This window comes from Salmo trutta, chromosome 7 (assembly GCF_901001165.1).
Source record: "Salmo trutta chromosome 7, fSalTru1.1, whole genome shotgun sequence".
Lineage (NCBI taxonomy): Eukaryota > Metazoa > Chordata > Actinopteri > Salmoniformes > Salmonidae > Salmo > Salmo trutta.
In genome coordinates, this window is record NC_042963.1 from 28,649,873 (window position 1) to 28,666,806 (window position 16,934).

The 16,934-nt window shown below is 40.8% G+C and overlaps 1 protein-coding gene across 3 annotated transcripts in view; it reads left to right on the forward strand.

The window, feature by feature from the left end:
- The window catches only part of fcsk (fucose kinase), a 48,432-nt gene that overhangs the window by 18,184 nt on the left and 13,314 nt on the right, over window positions 1-16,934 (forward strand). For 2 of the 3 annotated variants that reach the window (XM_029758509.1, XM_029758508.1), the window contains exons 5-9: window positions 11,930-12,002; window positions 12,108-12,205; window positions 15,953-16,033; window positions 16,361-16,480; window positions 16,721-16,892. In XM_029758509.1, the coding sequence (XP_029614369.1) occupies window positions 11,930-12,002; window positions 12,108-12,205; window positions 15,953-16,033; window positions 16,361-16,480; window positions 16,721-16,892 (544 nt within the window). Of the gene's footprint in view, window positions 1-11,929; window positions 12,003-12,107; window positions 12,206-15,952; window positions 16,034-16,360; window positions 16,481-16,720; window positions 16,893-16,934 lie in introns of those variants that run through there. The other variant, XM_029758510.1, reaches the window with a different exon arrangement.

The window sequence follows — 16,934 nt, forward strand, 5'->3', positions numbered from 1 at the left end:
ATAGACAATATACAGACGCACTAACAGAGAATTGAGCAAACAAAACAACCCTTGCAATATCAACTGGAATTACATGGGTCTAGTACTGAACTTTTTGTTGAAAAAAAAGTATTTGAATGGGAAGAGACTGTCACTGGCAAACATGGTTACGAGGAGGGGATACTATAATATAATGTTGTTGGGTCTGTAACGTACCTCCCTCCTTGTGGAGAAAAGAACCAGAGCTAATTATAACACACAAAGTAAAAAATTATTAAATGCAATAATTCAGAACATGGGCCATTCTTACAGTATTCTCCCTGTACACCAAGTCCGAACAGTATGCTAAATTATTAACAGGGGCACATAAGCAGACAATAAAAGCTCTTACAATGGGGGCTGGTAAGCAGGCAATGAACGCTGTTACAATATTCAATGATTACTTTTCTCTAAAACTGGCTATAGGCTAGATGTGCACAATCAAGTCCGAACAGTAGGCTAAATTAACAGGGGCACATAAGCAGACAACACCCGTTCCACTCTATTCACGTCACCGTCCCACTCTATTCAACAGCCAGTGGAAGAGCGTGGCGCGAAAAATAAAACCTCAAATGCAATAATTTCAATTTTTCAAACATACGACTATTTTACACCATTTTAAAGACAAGACTCTCGTTAATCTAACCACATTGTCCGATTTCAAAAAGGCTTTACAGCGAAAGTCAAACATTAGATTATGTTAGGAGAGTCCATAGCCACAAATAATCACACAGCCATTTTCCAAACAAGCATATATGTCACATAAACCCAAAACACAGCTAAATGAAGCACTAACCTTTGATCTTCATCAGATGACACTCCTAGGACATTATGTTATACAATACATGCATGTTTTGTTCAATCAAGTTCATATTTATATCCAAAAACAGCTTTTTACATTGGCATGTGATGTTCAGAACATGCATTCCCACCCAAAACTTCCGGTGAATTTACTAAATTACTCACCATAAACGTTGACAAAATACATAACAGTTATTTTAAGAATTATAGATACAGAACTCCTTTATGCAATCGCTATGTCAGATTTTAAAATAACTTTTCGGCGAAAGCACATTTTGCAATATTCTGAGTACATAGCTCAGCCATCACTGCGAGCTATTTTGACACCCGCCAACTTCGGGGCTCACTAAACTCAGAATTACTATTAGAAAAATGGTATTACCTTTGCTGATCTTCGTCAGAATGCACTCCCAGGACTGCTACTTCCACAAGAAATGTTGTTTTTGTTCCAAATAATCCATAGCTGTGTCCAAATACCTCCGTTTTGTTCATGTGTTCAGGTCACTATCCAAAGGGTGACGTGCGAGCACATTTCGAGATGAAAAAATTCTAAATGTTCCTTTACCGTACTTAGAAGCATGTCAAACGCTGTTTAAAATACATTTTTATGGTATTTTTCTCGTAAAATAGCGATAATATTCCAACCTGACAATAGTGTTTTCATTCAAAGAGGAAAAGAAAAAACAGCATGGTCAAGGGGGCAACTCCAATCTCTTTGTCACCAGGCAGACCACTGACAAACTGAGCTAGCATACTCTGCCCAGAGACAGGAGACGCCTCAATCCGCTTTCTGAAGGCTTTAGAGAGCCAATGGAAGCCTTAGAAAGTGCAACGTAACCCCAGAGATACTGTAGTTTCGAAAGGGACTAGAAAGAAGAACTACAAATTGTCAGACAGGCCACTTCCTGCTTGGAATTTTCTCAGGTTTTTGCCTGCCATATGAGTTCTGTTATACTCACAGACACCATTCAAACAGTTTTTTAGAAACTTCAGTGTTTCTATCCAAACCTACTAATTATATGCATATTCTCGTTTCTGGGAAAGAGTAGTAACCAGTTTAAATCGCATACGTTTTTTTATCCGGCCGTGAAAATACTGCACCCAAGCCCAGACAGGTTAAAGGTCCCCTAAGCACACACATCCCTGGGTCGCTCCTCTTTTCAGTTCGCTGCAGCTAGCGACTGGAACGAGCTACAAAAAACACTCAAACTGGATTTTTTTTTTTTCTCCATCTCTTCATTCAAACTCAATCATGGACACTTACTGATAGTTGTAGCTGCTTTGTGTGATGTACAGGGGGGGAAAAAGTATTTGATCCCCTGCTGATTTTGTACGTTTGCCCACTGACAAAGAAAGGATCAGTCTAATTTTAATGGTAGGTTTATTTGAACAGTGAGAGACAGAATAACAACAAATATCCAGAAAAACGCATGTCAAAAATGTTATAAAATGATTTGCATTTTAATGAGGGAAATAAGTATTTGACCCCCTCTCAATCAGAAAGATTTGTGGCTCCCAGGTGTCTTTTATACAGGTAACGAGCTGAGATTAGGAGCACATTCTTAAAGGGAGTGCTCCTAACCGCAGCTTGTTACCTGTAAAAAAGACACCTGTCCACAGAAGCAATCAATCAATCAGATTCCGAACTCTCCACCATGGTCAAGACCAAAGAGCTCTCCAAGGATGTCAGGGACAAGATTGTAGACCTACACAAGGCTGGAATGGGCTACAAGACCATCGCCAAGCAGCTTGGTGAGAAGGTGACAACATTTGGTGCGATTATTCGCAAATGGAAGAAACACAAAAGAACTGTCCATATCCCTCGGCCTGGGGCTCAATGCAAGATCTCACCTCGTGGAGTTGCAATGATCATGAGAACGGTGAGGAATCAGCCCAGAACTACACGGGAGGATTTTGTCAATGATCTCAAGGCAGCTGGACCATAGTCACCAAGAAAACAATTGGTAAGGCACTATGCCATGAAGGACTGAAATCCTGCAGCGCCCGCAAGGTCCCCCTGCTCAAGAAAGCACATATACATGCCCGTCTGAAGTTTGCCAATGAACATCTGAATGACTCAGAGGACAACTGGGTGAAAGTGTTGTGGTCAGATGAGACCAAAATGGAGCTCTTTGGCATCAACTCAACTCGCCGTGTTTGGAGGAGGCGGAATGCTGCCTATGACCCCAAGAACGCCATCTCCACCGTCAAACATGGAGGTGGAAACATTATGCTTTGGGGGTGTTTTTCTGCTAAGGGGACAGGACAACTTCACCACATCAAAGGGACGATGGACTGGGCCATGTACTGTCATATCTTGGGTGAGAACCTCCTTCCCTCAGCCAGGGCATTGAAAATGGGTCGTGGATGGGTATTCCAGCATGACAATGACCCAAAACATACGGCCAAGGCAACAAAGGAGTGGCTCAAGAAGAAGCACATTAAGGTCCTGGAGTGGCCTAGCCAGTCTCCAGACATTAATCCCATAGAAAATCTGTGGAGGGAGCTGAAGGTTCGAGTTGCCAAACGTCAGACTCGAAACCTTAATGACTTGGAGAAGATCTGCAAAGAGGAGCGGGACAAAATCCCTCCTGAGATGTGTGCAAACCTGGTGGCCAACTACAAGAAACGTCTGACCTCTGTGATTGCCAACAAGGGTTTTGCCACCAAGTACTAAGTCATATTTTGCAGAGGGGTCAAATACTTATTTCCCTCATTAAAATGCAAATCATTTTATAACATTTTTGACATGTGTTTTTCTGGATTTTTTTGTTGTTATTCTGTCTCTCACTGTTCAAATAAACCTACTATTAAAATTATAGACTGATCATTTCTTTGTAAGTGGGCAAACGTACAAAATCAACAGGGGATCAAATACCTTTTTCCCCCACTGTATTGTTGTCTCTACCTTGCCCTTCGTGCTGTTATCTTTGCACAATAATGTTTATGCCATGTTTTTGTGCTGCTGCCATGTTGTTGCTACCATGCTGTGTTTTCATGTGTTGCTGCTATGTTGTTGTCTTATGTCTCTCTGTATGTAGTGTTGTGGGTGTTAACTCGAAATGACACAATGACAAGGTTCCAGTTTAACAAAGTTTACTATACTGTATGAACACACTACAAGGTAGCCATTCCACTCTAGGCTAGGTCCATCAATCACAAGACTCCCTGCGCAGGCGCACTCTTGACTGAGTGATAGCCCCGTAATAACAGAAATATAGGGATACTTAAAACATGAACTTAACAGTGGGGTGTCCCGTCGTGATGTGTGTTTTTGTCCTGTGTTTATTTTTTATTTTTAATCCCTTTTGGTAGGCTGTCATTGTAAATAAGAATTTGCTCTTATTAACTGACTTGCCTAGTTTAATGAAATAACATTTTAAAAAGCTATGAAAGATCTTACAATGGGGGCAGGTAAGTGGGCAATGAAAGCTGTTACAATATTTGATTATTACATTGCTCTAAAACTGGCTGTAGGCTACATGTGCACCACTAAGTCAGAACAGTAAGCTAAGTTCTAAGGGGGGAAAGGGACCACATTCTTAGCGTGAGGCACATGGGCTACTAACTACACAACATACACTTAGTATTACTTTCTTAGCTACAGTATACACATGTCCCTGGCATATTACATCACTTATGCAGCAGCATACTAGACAAACTCTGCAAAAAAAGAAACGTCCTCTCACTGTCAACTGCGTTTATTTTCAGCAAACTTAACGTGTAAATATTTGTATGAAAATAAGATTCAACAACCGAGACATAAACTGAACAAGTTCCACAGACATGTGACTAACAGAAATGGAATAATGTGTCCCTGAACAAAGGGGGGGGGGGGTCAAAATCAAAGTAACAGTCAGTATCTGGTGTGGCCACCAGCTGCATTAAGTACTGCAGTGCATCTCCTCCTCATGGACTGCACCAGATTTGCCCGTTCTTGCTGTGAGATGTTACCCCACTCTTCCACCAAGGCACCTGCAAGTTCCCGGACATTTCTGGTTGGAATAGCCCTAGCCCTCACCCTCTGATCCAACAGTTCCCAGACGTGCTCAATGGGATGGAGGGCTCTTTGCTGACCATGGCAGAACACTGACATTCATGTCTTGCAGGAAATCACACACAGAACGAGCAGTATGGCTGGTGGCATTGTCATGCTGGAGGGTCATGTCAGGATGAGCCTGCAGGAAGGGTACCACATGAGGGAGGAGAATGTCTTCCCTGTAATGCACACAGCGTTGAGATTGCCTGCAATGACAACAAACTCAGTCCGATGATGCTTTGACACACCGCCCCAGACCGTGACGGACCCTCCACCTCCAAATCGATCCCGCTCCAGAGTACAGGCCTCGGTGTAATGCTCATTCCTTTGATGGTAAATGTGAATCCGACCATCACCCCGGGTGAGACAAAACCGCGACTTGTCAGTGAAGAACACTTTTTGCCAGTCCTGTCTGGTCCAGCGGCAGTGGGTTTGTGCCCATAGGGGACGTTGTTGCCGGTGATGTAAGGCAGGTTCTCACCAGACAACAGGCCTACAAGCCCTCAGTCCAGCCTCTCTCAGCCTATTGCACTGATGGAGGGATTGTGCGTTCCTGGTGTAACTTGGGCAGCTGTTGCCATCCTGTACCTGTCCCGGAGGTGTGATGTTCGGATGTACAGATCCTGTGCAGGTGATGTTACACGTGGTCTGCCACTGCGAGGATGATCAGCTGTCCATCCTGTCTCCCTGTAGCGCTGTCTTAGGTGTCTCACAGTATGGACATTGCAATTTATTGCCCTGGCCACATCTGCAGTCCTCATGCTTCCTTGCAGCATGCCTAAGGTATGTTCACGCAGATGAGCAGGGACCCTGGGCATCTTTCTTTTGGTGTTTTTCAGAGTCAGTAGAAAGGCCTCTTTAGTGCCCTAAGTTTTCATAACTGTGACCTTAATTGCCTACCGTCTGTAAGCTGTTAGTGTCTTAATGACTGTTCCACAGGTGCATGTTCATTAATTGTTTATGGTCCATTGAACATGGGAAATGGTGTTTAAACCCTTTGCAATGAAGATCTGTGAAGTTAATTCATAAAAATTCAAATATCTTTGAAAGACAGGGTCCTGAAAAAGGGGCTTTTTAAAAAAATATATATATTTATGGACTCAACATTGTTGTGCTCACTTAAACAGGATGTTGGCATGGCGGTACTTCTTGTGGGCAAACTTATCAATTACTTTGTCATCAAAATCTGGCATTCTCTGGATGAAGTCATGCTGGTTTGACAGCATGGCCAATGCATTTAACCTTTCCTGGGCCATGGAGTTGCGTTAGGTTTTTATCCTTTTAAGGGTGGAAAAGTTTCTCTCGGACTCTGCGGTTATCATTGGATTGGGGATGATGAATTTGAGAAGACTGTCTCAGACAAGGCCTCCTGCACGTTTTCGTAGGCTGATATCAATAAAGAAAGGGCTGTCTTTTCAGTGTGCAGCTCAGGATGCCTAGACAGTGAACAGCTCCCTTTTCAACTTTTCCTTGTTGCCCATAGGCCATAGCTTGGTAGCACAGAATCCTTCAGTAGCGTTCGGATACAACGTACATTACCACTCATCACCGCTGCCCTGCCATAGGTTTGTGCAACCAGCTTCTCCTTGACATTCAGAGGCGCTAGGACTTGTTTCATGCTGTTGGAGGGGCCAACACCAGTTTTGTCATTCACCACTACAAAAACCTCTCTCACACACTGTTGTCTGCTAATATGTAGCGTAGCACTATTACCATATGTGATTTACAGGAGACGTCAGTGGTCTCGTCTGCCTGTAAAGACGTAAAAGGAGTCTCAGACACCTCCTTAGCTATAGCTTCCCTGTACACTTCATACCGTAATTTCCGGACTATTAAGCGCACCTGAATATAAGCCGCACCCACTGAATTTAATTTTTTTTTATTTTTTTAACATAAATAAACCGCACATGTCTATAAGCCACAGGTGCCTACCGGTACATTGAAACAAATGAACTTTACACAGGCTTTAACGAAACACGACTTGTAACAAAAAATAAATAATTAGCCGTAAGCTTTAGTTGTCTTTTTGCACTGAGTCAATTCCTCACGCTGCTGTTTCCAACGTCTTATCATCGATTCATTAAGACCAAGCTCCCGTGCAGCAGCTCTATTTCCTTTTCCAACAGCCAGATCAATCGCCTTCAACTTGAAAGCTGCATCATATGCATTTCTCCGTGTCTTTGCCATGATGAGGGTGACAAAATGACTACCGTAATCAGAATGATGAAGTTTGAGAGCGCTCGATTTAATCTAAACAGTAAACAAAACAGTTGTTTGACCTTAACCCGTTCGGCAATTTCATTGGTCTAATGAAAGCTTCATGCCGGCAAAAAACTGAGCACGTCACAGAATGTGTTTTAAAAAAATATAAAAATAATTGAAAGCGGGAAAAATCCATATATTAGCCGCGTCATTGTTTAAGCCGCGAGGTTCAAAGCCTGGGAAAAAAGTTGCGGCTTATAGTCCGGAATTTACGGCACATACAATCCAAAATGTTGTTTTGCATCGTGCTTGATGTACCGTTTAAATTTGGTTGGTCGTCATAATGCCTTTTGTAGCCTGTAATCTTGTTCAGGCATGGTCTCAAAATACACCTGAAACCGCCTGGGTTCGAGGAGTCAACAGACACGTCATGTCCCCGCTGTGCCGTCTCAATTGCCACACAATTTAATGCATGCAATAATTCTAGCAAGCACATACCTATTCTCCTCCGTTTGGTGGTGTGAAGGTGGATGGCTCATCTATATGCATTGTCTAGCTGAGCCACAATGTTCGATTTCCCAAGTATTCTGAGTTTAACAGCGTTGTCTATATGTGATGCACAATTCTCATGTTTTGACACCCTTTCAAACAGATGTTTTAAATCCTCAATCCCAGACTTGGACCACACAACCTCTCCACTGAATGGCAGACAGGGGAAGCAAAATTAGTTATTAAAAAAAATAATTTTTTTTTAGATACTTGCAGTTAGCCACTGCTTCTTTCCTAACCACTCACCGTTGAATTTGCAATTTCCATCGTGTTGTGTAATGTTTATGTCCAATGTCCGATGAGCACCGATACGTTTTATCTATAAATGATCTTCAAAATTTCTCTTCATATGACAAGGCTGGAAAAGGATTTGCCAGTAGATTGTCGACTTGATTCATGATGATACTGCTAGCTTGCTAGCTAAGATTTTTAAAGTATGTTGATCAGTCCAATCAAAGCTACTGTAGATATAACGTGATTTGATGTCATTTTATCTGTGGCCAATGACCTTCTTGGATGGGCACTGTAATGTAACTCTATGGCAGCACCCAAGGAGCTTGAATTTTCAAGCTCTCCCTGTAGATTTTGCGGTGACAGTGTCCCCATGAGTGACAGAACACTGAGCCAATCATGGTGCAACTAGAGAACATTACCAACCCCTACTCTCCATATTTCGGCTGGCTGCCCCACCACCACAAAGCACAGATCTAGGCTGAAACACCTGCGTTTGGGAGCTACCTTACTCAAGAAAGCAAAAAAGAGACCATGTTTGTATGCGACTTTATTAATTACATTGTTTGCAAACTGATATGTGACTCATAATAATACCAAAATAACATGTAAAACAGACACACAATTCTTTTTTCTTTTTTTTAAACTTTTTTTTCTGGCTAAACAGGTGGGACTGAATGAGGCATCGTCACTGATTTTATACAGCAATACACTTAATTTCAAGCCTAGGACACTGTATAAGGACTGTGGTAAAATCACAGTGAATGTAGGTTTCCATGTCAACCTATCTTTTGCAACCAATCGAGCTCTGTGGTCTCTGGCCAGTGCATAATCTATGGGGAGAATTCCTGTTTTATCTCAATTAGCCACGAAATCCCAAGTTTGAAAGTGACTGTTTGCTAGAAGCTGTGCAGCGCCACTTTCCCCAACGTGGGTCAGCCCCCTAGCAATTTGAGTTCCGCCAATGAGCTTTATCCCCTCGCCATTTGAGTGACAGCTACCAAGATGCACACGCAGCAGAGCAAAAGAGAGCGCAGTGACATGGTGCACATATCTGCTTGTGAGAGCTACTTTCACAACTACGGGCTAAAAAGTATACAAAAGTACCTGAGAATCTCTTTTAAAAAAATAGTGTGAAACTTAGTGGATGCTTAAGCTTTGCAGAAAGGCAGAACAATACAGTGAGCTCTAAAATGATTATACAGTGACACATGTTTTTGTTGTTTGTCTCTTTAACATTTTGGATTTGAAATGTTACAATGACTGAGGTTAAAGTGCGGACTGTCAGCTTTTAATTTGAGGGTATTTTCATCCATATCGGTTGAACCGTTTAGAAATGACAGCGCTTTTTGTACATAGTCCCCCCATTTTACACAAATTGTCTTGTGTATTGAAGTAGTCAAAAGTTTCGTATTTCGTCTTGTATTCCTAGCAGGCAAATTTTACATCAAGCTTGTGACTACAAACTTTTTGAATGCATTTGCTGTTAATTTTGGTTGTTTCAGATTGTTTTGTGCCCAATATAAATTAATGGTGGGTAATGTATTGTCATTTTAGAGTCACTTTTATTGTAAATAAGAATAGAATATGTTTCTAAACACTTCTACATTAATGTGGATGCTACCATGATTACAGATAGTCCTGAATGAATTTTGAGTGCGAAAGTTAGACGCACAAATATAATACCCCCAAGACATGCTAACCTCGCACTGTTACACCGTTTTGGGGTATGATATTTGTGCGTGTAACTTTCTCACTCATCATTATTCACGATTCACGATTCATTCAGAACTATCAGCAATCATGGTAGCATCCACATTAAACACAAACTCATTTCCTTCATACTTTCTCTGTTAAATCTTCTAGACCCTGCTGTAAATCAAGCAGACAATGGCAGATAATCAACATAAATGTAGAGGCATTGGATCTAAAATGTTTTTGTCTCGTTCGTTGGGCCAGTGAAGTTGTGATTCACAACTTAACTGACGCAACGAACGAGACATCAAATTATTCTGGACATTATTCCAACGTTTCCACACCGGCTGTTTTTGCATTGCATGCTATATCACAACAGCTGATTGTCACTTAACTGTTGTTCAGAAAAATATTTCCTGGATCAGCTGATAGGCCTATGGATATTGTCGACTAACTAAACAGCTGGATACCAAATGCGCATTCAACAAGTAGGTTTATTAGCCTAGGCATAGCCTATAGAAGAACCACACAAGTTAGGTGACTTTCGGTCTAGAAGCATTTGATTTAGCAGTTGCATGCATCATTTTGGATTTGTGTGCCCATAAAAACTGGTTTCACGGCATAGCCTAAAATATCAATATGAACATTTGATAAAGCGGTGCTGCTATTAATACGGCACTATCTCATAGACGCAGCAAGACTTTTGTCCCGCTGATGGCCCATACGGGGTCGGAAGGAAATATCATAGGCCTAGTTTTGTTATATTGATAATTAGATTCTATAGAGCAAATTGAAAGAAAATGAATTGTTACAAGGTTGAAATGTATTTTATGAATTATTTGTACTTTTTACTTCCCAATTTCGTGATTTCCAATTGGTAGTTACAGGCTCGTCCATTCACTGCAACTCCCGGACGGACTCGGGAGTTGCAGCGATGAGTCTTCCAAAACACGACCAAGCCTCACTGCTTCTTGACACACTGCTTACACACTTGACACACTGCTCACAGCCGGCCCACCACACGGAGTTGCTTAGACCGCTGCACCATTTGGGAGGCCTGAAATTGCTTTTGTTTATGTGCATGTTTTTAATTAATTAGTAGGCTTATGGATGACATTTAAGTTATTTGCCTAACCCTGTTGTATTTATTCCATCTGCAAAGGAAGACAACGAATGCAGCACATATTTATTTTATACAATGTTCTGCCCATATCAACAAATGTGTATATACAATATTCTTCCCACATGTACAATGTATTTTAAGGCATTAGGGAACCAATATATGAGAGCCTTCAGACCGGTTTAACACGAGATTACCCCATCGTGCACACGCGGGTGCGGATGAAAGTCGCCGACAAAGGAGTTAACTTCTGCTGCAACCTTCACTGTGAAATATAATGCGTTGGGGCGGTGCTTCCTGAAATAAATAATTGCTACCAATGTAATTACAGTAATAGCAGGTTTTTCCGAATCTTGAAACCAAATGCTTTCTGTTTTTTCTTAAAACTATTAATTAGCCCACAGTGAATTGTTTGTGTTTTTAGTAGGGCTATAGTCTTTTATTGATAAATAGTTCATTTGTTGATGTTTGTTTTGTGTGTCATGTCCATGGACTTTTGTTTGTATTAGCTGCTATTTTGGGTATGATAAACCAGTTGCAACATTGACTATACCATTCTCTATTAGCCCCAATTTGGTTAGTACTTCTGATTTTAAAATAATATACATAATAAACTGATTTAATCAATTGCTTTGAATATGGGGGGCCACAAGGCTCTATGTTTGGGGTCAGTGCTTTTTGAATACATTTAATGTAACTAGGGCCCAGATTCACAAAACCTTAAGAAATGTCTTCTTAACTGCCATTTCTTTCCTGATCTATAGACTTGAGAAGAACGTTAAGCAAAGTTGCTATTCCTAAAAAGGTTGTTGGAAATGTTCTTGTGCTATTTCTTATGTTTCTCTTAAGCAAAAAGGGAAGACAATTATTGAAAATAAAGTTTTGGAAACTCATGAAAGCTATTGAACATGTTTAATTCACTCACAAACTTCATATGAAAGTTTCAGTATTGATTATTTTAAACCCAAGAACATGTTTTAAGAACAGTAATCTCAGTAAAAAATATGCTAACATGATTGCCATTTGCTAGCTAGATGGCTAGCTAAAACGGTTGCCTAGCAACAAGAAGATATTTGAGAAGTTCATAAAAAAATTGTTAATTCTTAAGATATTGTTGAGGAATTGCACTTAGGAACTTCTTGTTTTTCTTAAGAAGCTTCTTAAGTTTTTGGATAAGTGTATTGTGAAGAACAAATTACCTACCTCCATTTTTTTTGTGTTGTGTCTGCCTCACATAGTTTTTTTTGTCTCTGCCTTGTTTGGTCCATCTGTAGGTGTGCCCTGGTTCTCCCCCGGGTGTTTGGGTGTGCAGCACTGACATGATCCTGACCATGCCGACTACCTTCGGTTAGATCTTCTCTACAATTCCATTCAGATTATATTTTAACCATATCTTTTTTTTAACCTGTCTCCCCCACTGTCCCTTAATATTCTTTCTCTTCTGTCTTTCAGAAATGTCATGGGAGGGTTTTTCTGGGGTCCGTGTGTTGGCACTACCTGGTGATGTCTCTTACGCCGCCAATCATGGAGTCTACTTTGCTGATGAGCAGGTACATAACTTTTAAGGTTGTGTCTCTTACTGAATGGAATGACAAACTCTAGATACAGTGCCTTCAGAAACTATTCACACCCATTGACTTTTTCCACATTGTTGTGTTAAAGCCTGAATATTAAATTGATACAATTAATATTTTTTTGTCACTGGCCTACATACAATACCCCATAATGTCAAAGTAGATTGGAATTTGTAAAAACATTTTTTTACAAATGTCTTGAGTCAATAAGTATTCAACCCCTTTGTTATGGCAAGCCTAAATATGTTCGGGAGTAAACATTTGCTTAACAAGTTGCATAAGTGCAATAATTGACATGATTTTTGAATGACAACTTCATCTCTTTACTCCACACATACAATTATCTGTAAGGGATGAATATTTTTTTGGAACTCTACCAAGTTTCAATACCGGAAATAATTCATCCCGAGAGTCCCGGGAAATACCACAAAAACTGTAAGTGCCAATTTAAAGTGTTTAAAACCAAGATATGGTCAGGGTTCTCCCAAAATAAGGTTGTTGCTGCGCCACATTGCCTTCTTAGCGACACCACTGTGTAAAGATTTCACAGCAAGTGAAACTGATATTTCGTAATGATAGAGTAGCTTTGATCGTCACTGACATTGTTGTTAATTGTGAACAGACCTTTCATAAATTCAGAGCATTATCATGTTCCTTTAATTATTTCAGTGCATTTCAGCAGTAGGCCTAGGCTATCTCGACACCGAGTCCGCTCAGGACCCACAGAGCGCACCCCGAGTAGGCCATAGCGTTGTCGAATCATACAAACTTTGTAATGACAGTTAAATAAAAGTCAAATCACCAAAGTTGCTAAGCTTGCTAGATAACCTCCCATGAATGACAGAATATCTCCTATTTGTTAAATAGGATTATACAGATCGCAGATCAGCTCATGAATAACGTGGGAGATGAAGAGGAAGTTGTTTTAAATATTAAGGTATCTTAACGGGGACCAATTCTGTTTAAAAATATCCATATCTACTCTCATACTGTTTGTTGATCACACATTCTCAAATGACGCTCTCATACGGGCAGCAATATGAGACAGCACAGAGAAGCAGGGGAATTGTTCTAATGGTATTTTGACATGCGTAGGCGAGACATGCTTTGATAATGCAGTCTATGGATTACAGAATAATGTTAGGATTTTTGTTGTTTGATTATTAACAGACACAGGCTTTTGGTCAGGAGTGGGACTGGCTACTACACGAGTGAAGTGCAAAATTCACTTGTATTATATGCTAGCAAAATGTCCTGAACAGGTAATATAATGTATGACCAAACTAGAATAAAGGTGATAATTAGCACTCACTTCAACTTAGCTAACATTTTCCCAGCCTAATTGTTACCAAATATCCAAACTGAGATTCAGTGAAGACAAAGATCTGACATTGATGGATTTATCTTAACGGACACCCCAAACTTGTCTCAATTGAGCCCAATGGCGCTGTCCCAATCAAAAAAGTGCTGAAATTATCATCTAGGTGACAACACACAACCATTGCTTTAAATTAGTACAACAGTTTGTATATGACTTTGGGAGTTTCAGTTTAAGAAATAATTTAATATATGATTTCAATTGCATTAGCCTACTTCATTCCAATATTTTCATCATTCAGTTGATCATAACTAAGGGGAGTTTTCCTCTCTCTGTGCTTTTTCAAGGCCCAATGGCTGTTTTCTCATCTCCAACCTGTGCTGCCGCCCGCCTATACCGCATTGTCAATATAGCCAACTGTTTTCTAGAAATCTGTCTTTTTTGGGGGGTTTGGGCTCATTTAATTTCTGTGATGTCGGCCTGGGCTCGGGCTTCAACTCACCGGGCTTGGATCGGACCTGGATTGAATTTTCCACTCTGATAAACTCTTGTGTTCTGAGAATATGAAATATGCTTATTCATGTCACTGAGGGAGTGCTGAGGTTTAGAGGGTCTACACCAGAAGTTAATGGTTATAGGAGGAATGTATATAGTGTGTGCAACTAAGTTTGGAATGTGCTGAGTGCAGGGAAGCGATTGCATATGGCAGGCATTGATAAGGGGAGAGAGCCATGGAGTAGTGATGGAGGGGGGTTGAGGTCAGGTCACCTTAAGGGAGAAATAGAAGTTAATGGCCCGTATCACTAGTGTCCTGCCTAGCAGTAAACAACTACGTTTGTACAGATGTGTAGGAGGAGACTCAGCCTATGAGGAACGGTTAAATATCAGTGCTTGTGTGAAAAATGTTTTTGTCTGAATGCAGCTGTATTGACCCTCTGGGAAGAATAAACTTGGTTAAGCTTTCATAAGTCTGAGTGTTTTACTCTGAGAATTAGAACATAACACTCTAAACTGCATTCTGGTCTCGTGTGCAGTGTCAATTATGCGTGTGCTTTGAATTAATGGAGACTTTGTGTGAAGTAAATACGCTAGGCTAAAGGCTTCCATCCAACAACCTGTTTGGCAAAAAAATGTAGTGGCATATTATCCAATCTGCTGCTGTACATGTTGTGTATTTTGTGGTATTGCGACATTGTGGGAATATTTTTGTAATTTTCCTATTTTGTAGGTTTAATTTTTTCGGGAAATGTGAAGAGTGATCCCGGTTATCTGTGTAATCCCTAGTAAGGTCCTTCAGTTGAGCAGTGAATTTCATACACACATTCAACCACAAAGACCAGGGAGGATTTCCAGTGCCTTGCAAAGAAGGGCACCTATTAGTAGATTAGTATGAGTCCAATGTTGACTAAAACAGTTAGAGTTTAATGGCTGTGATAGGATAAAACTGAGGATGGATCAACAACATTGTAGTTACTCCACAATACTAACCTAACTGGCAGTGAAAAGAAGGAAGCCTGTACAACAAGGCAATACTGCAAAAAATGTGGCGAAGAGAATTCACCTTTTGTACTGAATACAAAGTGTTACGTTTGTGGCAAATCCAATACACACATTACTGAGTACCACTCCATATTTTCAAGCATAGTGGTGGCTGCATCATGTTATGGGTATGCTTGTAATCATTAAGGACTGGGGAGTTTTTCAGGATAAAAAAGAAACGTAATGGAGCTAAGCACAGGCAAAATCCTAGAGGAAAACCTGGTTCAGTATGCTTTCCACCAGATACTGGGAGATAAATTCACCTTTTCAGCAGGACAATAACCTTAAACACAAGGCCAAATCTACACTGGAGTTGCTTACCAATACCAAGACGGTAAATGTTCTTGAGTGGCTGACTGTACAGTTTTGAATTAATCTACTTGAAAATCTACGGCAAGACCTTTTTAAAATGGTTGTCTAGCAATGATCAACAACAAATTTGACAGAGCTTGAAGAATTGTGAAAAGAATAATGGGCAAATGTTGCACAGTCCAGGTGTAGAAAGCTCTTAGAGACTTATCCAGAAAGACTCACAGCTGTAATCACCGCCAAAGGTGCTTCTACAAAAGTATTGACTCGGGAGTGTGAACTTATTTGAATGAGATTACTGTATTTAATTTTCAATACATTTGGAAACATTACTAAAAACATGTTTTTACTTTGTCGTGATTGGGTCTTGTGTGTAGATGGGTGAGAGAAAAAAATCTATTTTGAATTCAGACTGTAACACAACAAAGTGGAATAAGCCAATGAATACTTTCTGAAGGCACTGTACACATTCTTTTGACAGTATGTTTATGAACAATGGCTGCATGAAGATGATCATTCATAAGTAGTGCCAAATGGTGGTTTCTCTCTGCTCATAGGGTAGAGTACGTGACATCATCTACAAGGGGTCAGAGGAGCGGATTCGCCGAGCCGCACAGCTTGATGGGATGGTGCCACTGGTAAGTCAAAGATAGTGAATATAGGAAAATATCCAGAAACGTATTTTTTCTTCAATAAAAAGAGTTATGGGAATACCTAGACGGCAGGTAGGCTAGCGGTTAGAGCGTTGGGCCAGTAACTCAAAGGTTACTGGTTCGAATACCCGAGATGACAAGGTGAAAAATGATGTGCCCTTGAGCAAGGCAATTAACCCTAATTTGCTCCAGGGGCGCTGGCTGACCCTGTGAAACAACCCATTTCACTGCACCTATTGCGTGTACTGTGATAAAACAACCTCGTTTTATTTTATGAGCCTGCAGCATATGTAATGATGTAACTCCATTCAGGTGTCAGGGCCTGTGTTCTTCTGCAGGAGGGTACTAGAGCGATTGCTGAAGGCCCATGTTACCCCTCCCCTTGACGGCTGCACGTACATGGGCATGGACTCTGGGGCACCACCCCTTCAGGTATGCAGTCTTCGTCTTTACTTCTCATTTGTAATTCTCATTTTCTTTACCTCTCTTTGTGCCTGTCACGCTCCATTTCATCTTCTGTATTAATTTCACTCTTCCATATCTTTGCACCCCCCCCAAACACGGTTCTGTTTTTTTCTAGGTTTACACAAAGCTGGTTTTATTCTGATACAGCCTTATCCTCTGTTACATCCCTTCATTGTCTTTCTTTCCATGGTTATTTATTATCTGCAGATCTCCCTCTTCCTGGATTTGTTGATGTGTCTTTGCTCAGACCTGAGTGAGTCAGAGTTTGTGAATGGGGAGAGGACGGGCTGCAGTTCCCCCATCAGTCAACAGGGAGCAGTAGTGAGGAGCGCACGTGCCTTGCTATGGAGGATACTGAGAGGCATCACTCTCCATATGGGTATGTCTCTTTCTATGTTGTACATCACTCTCTGTACATGCC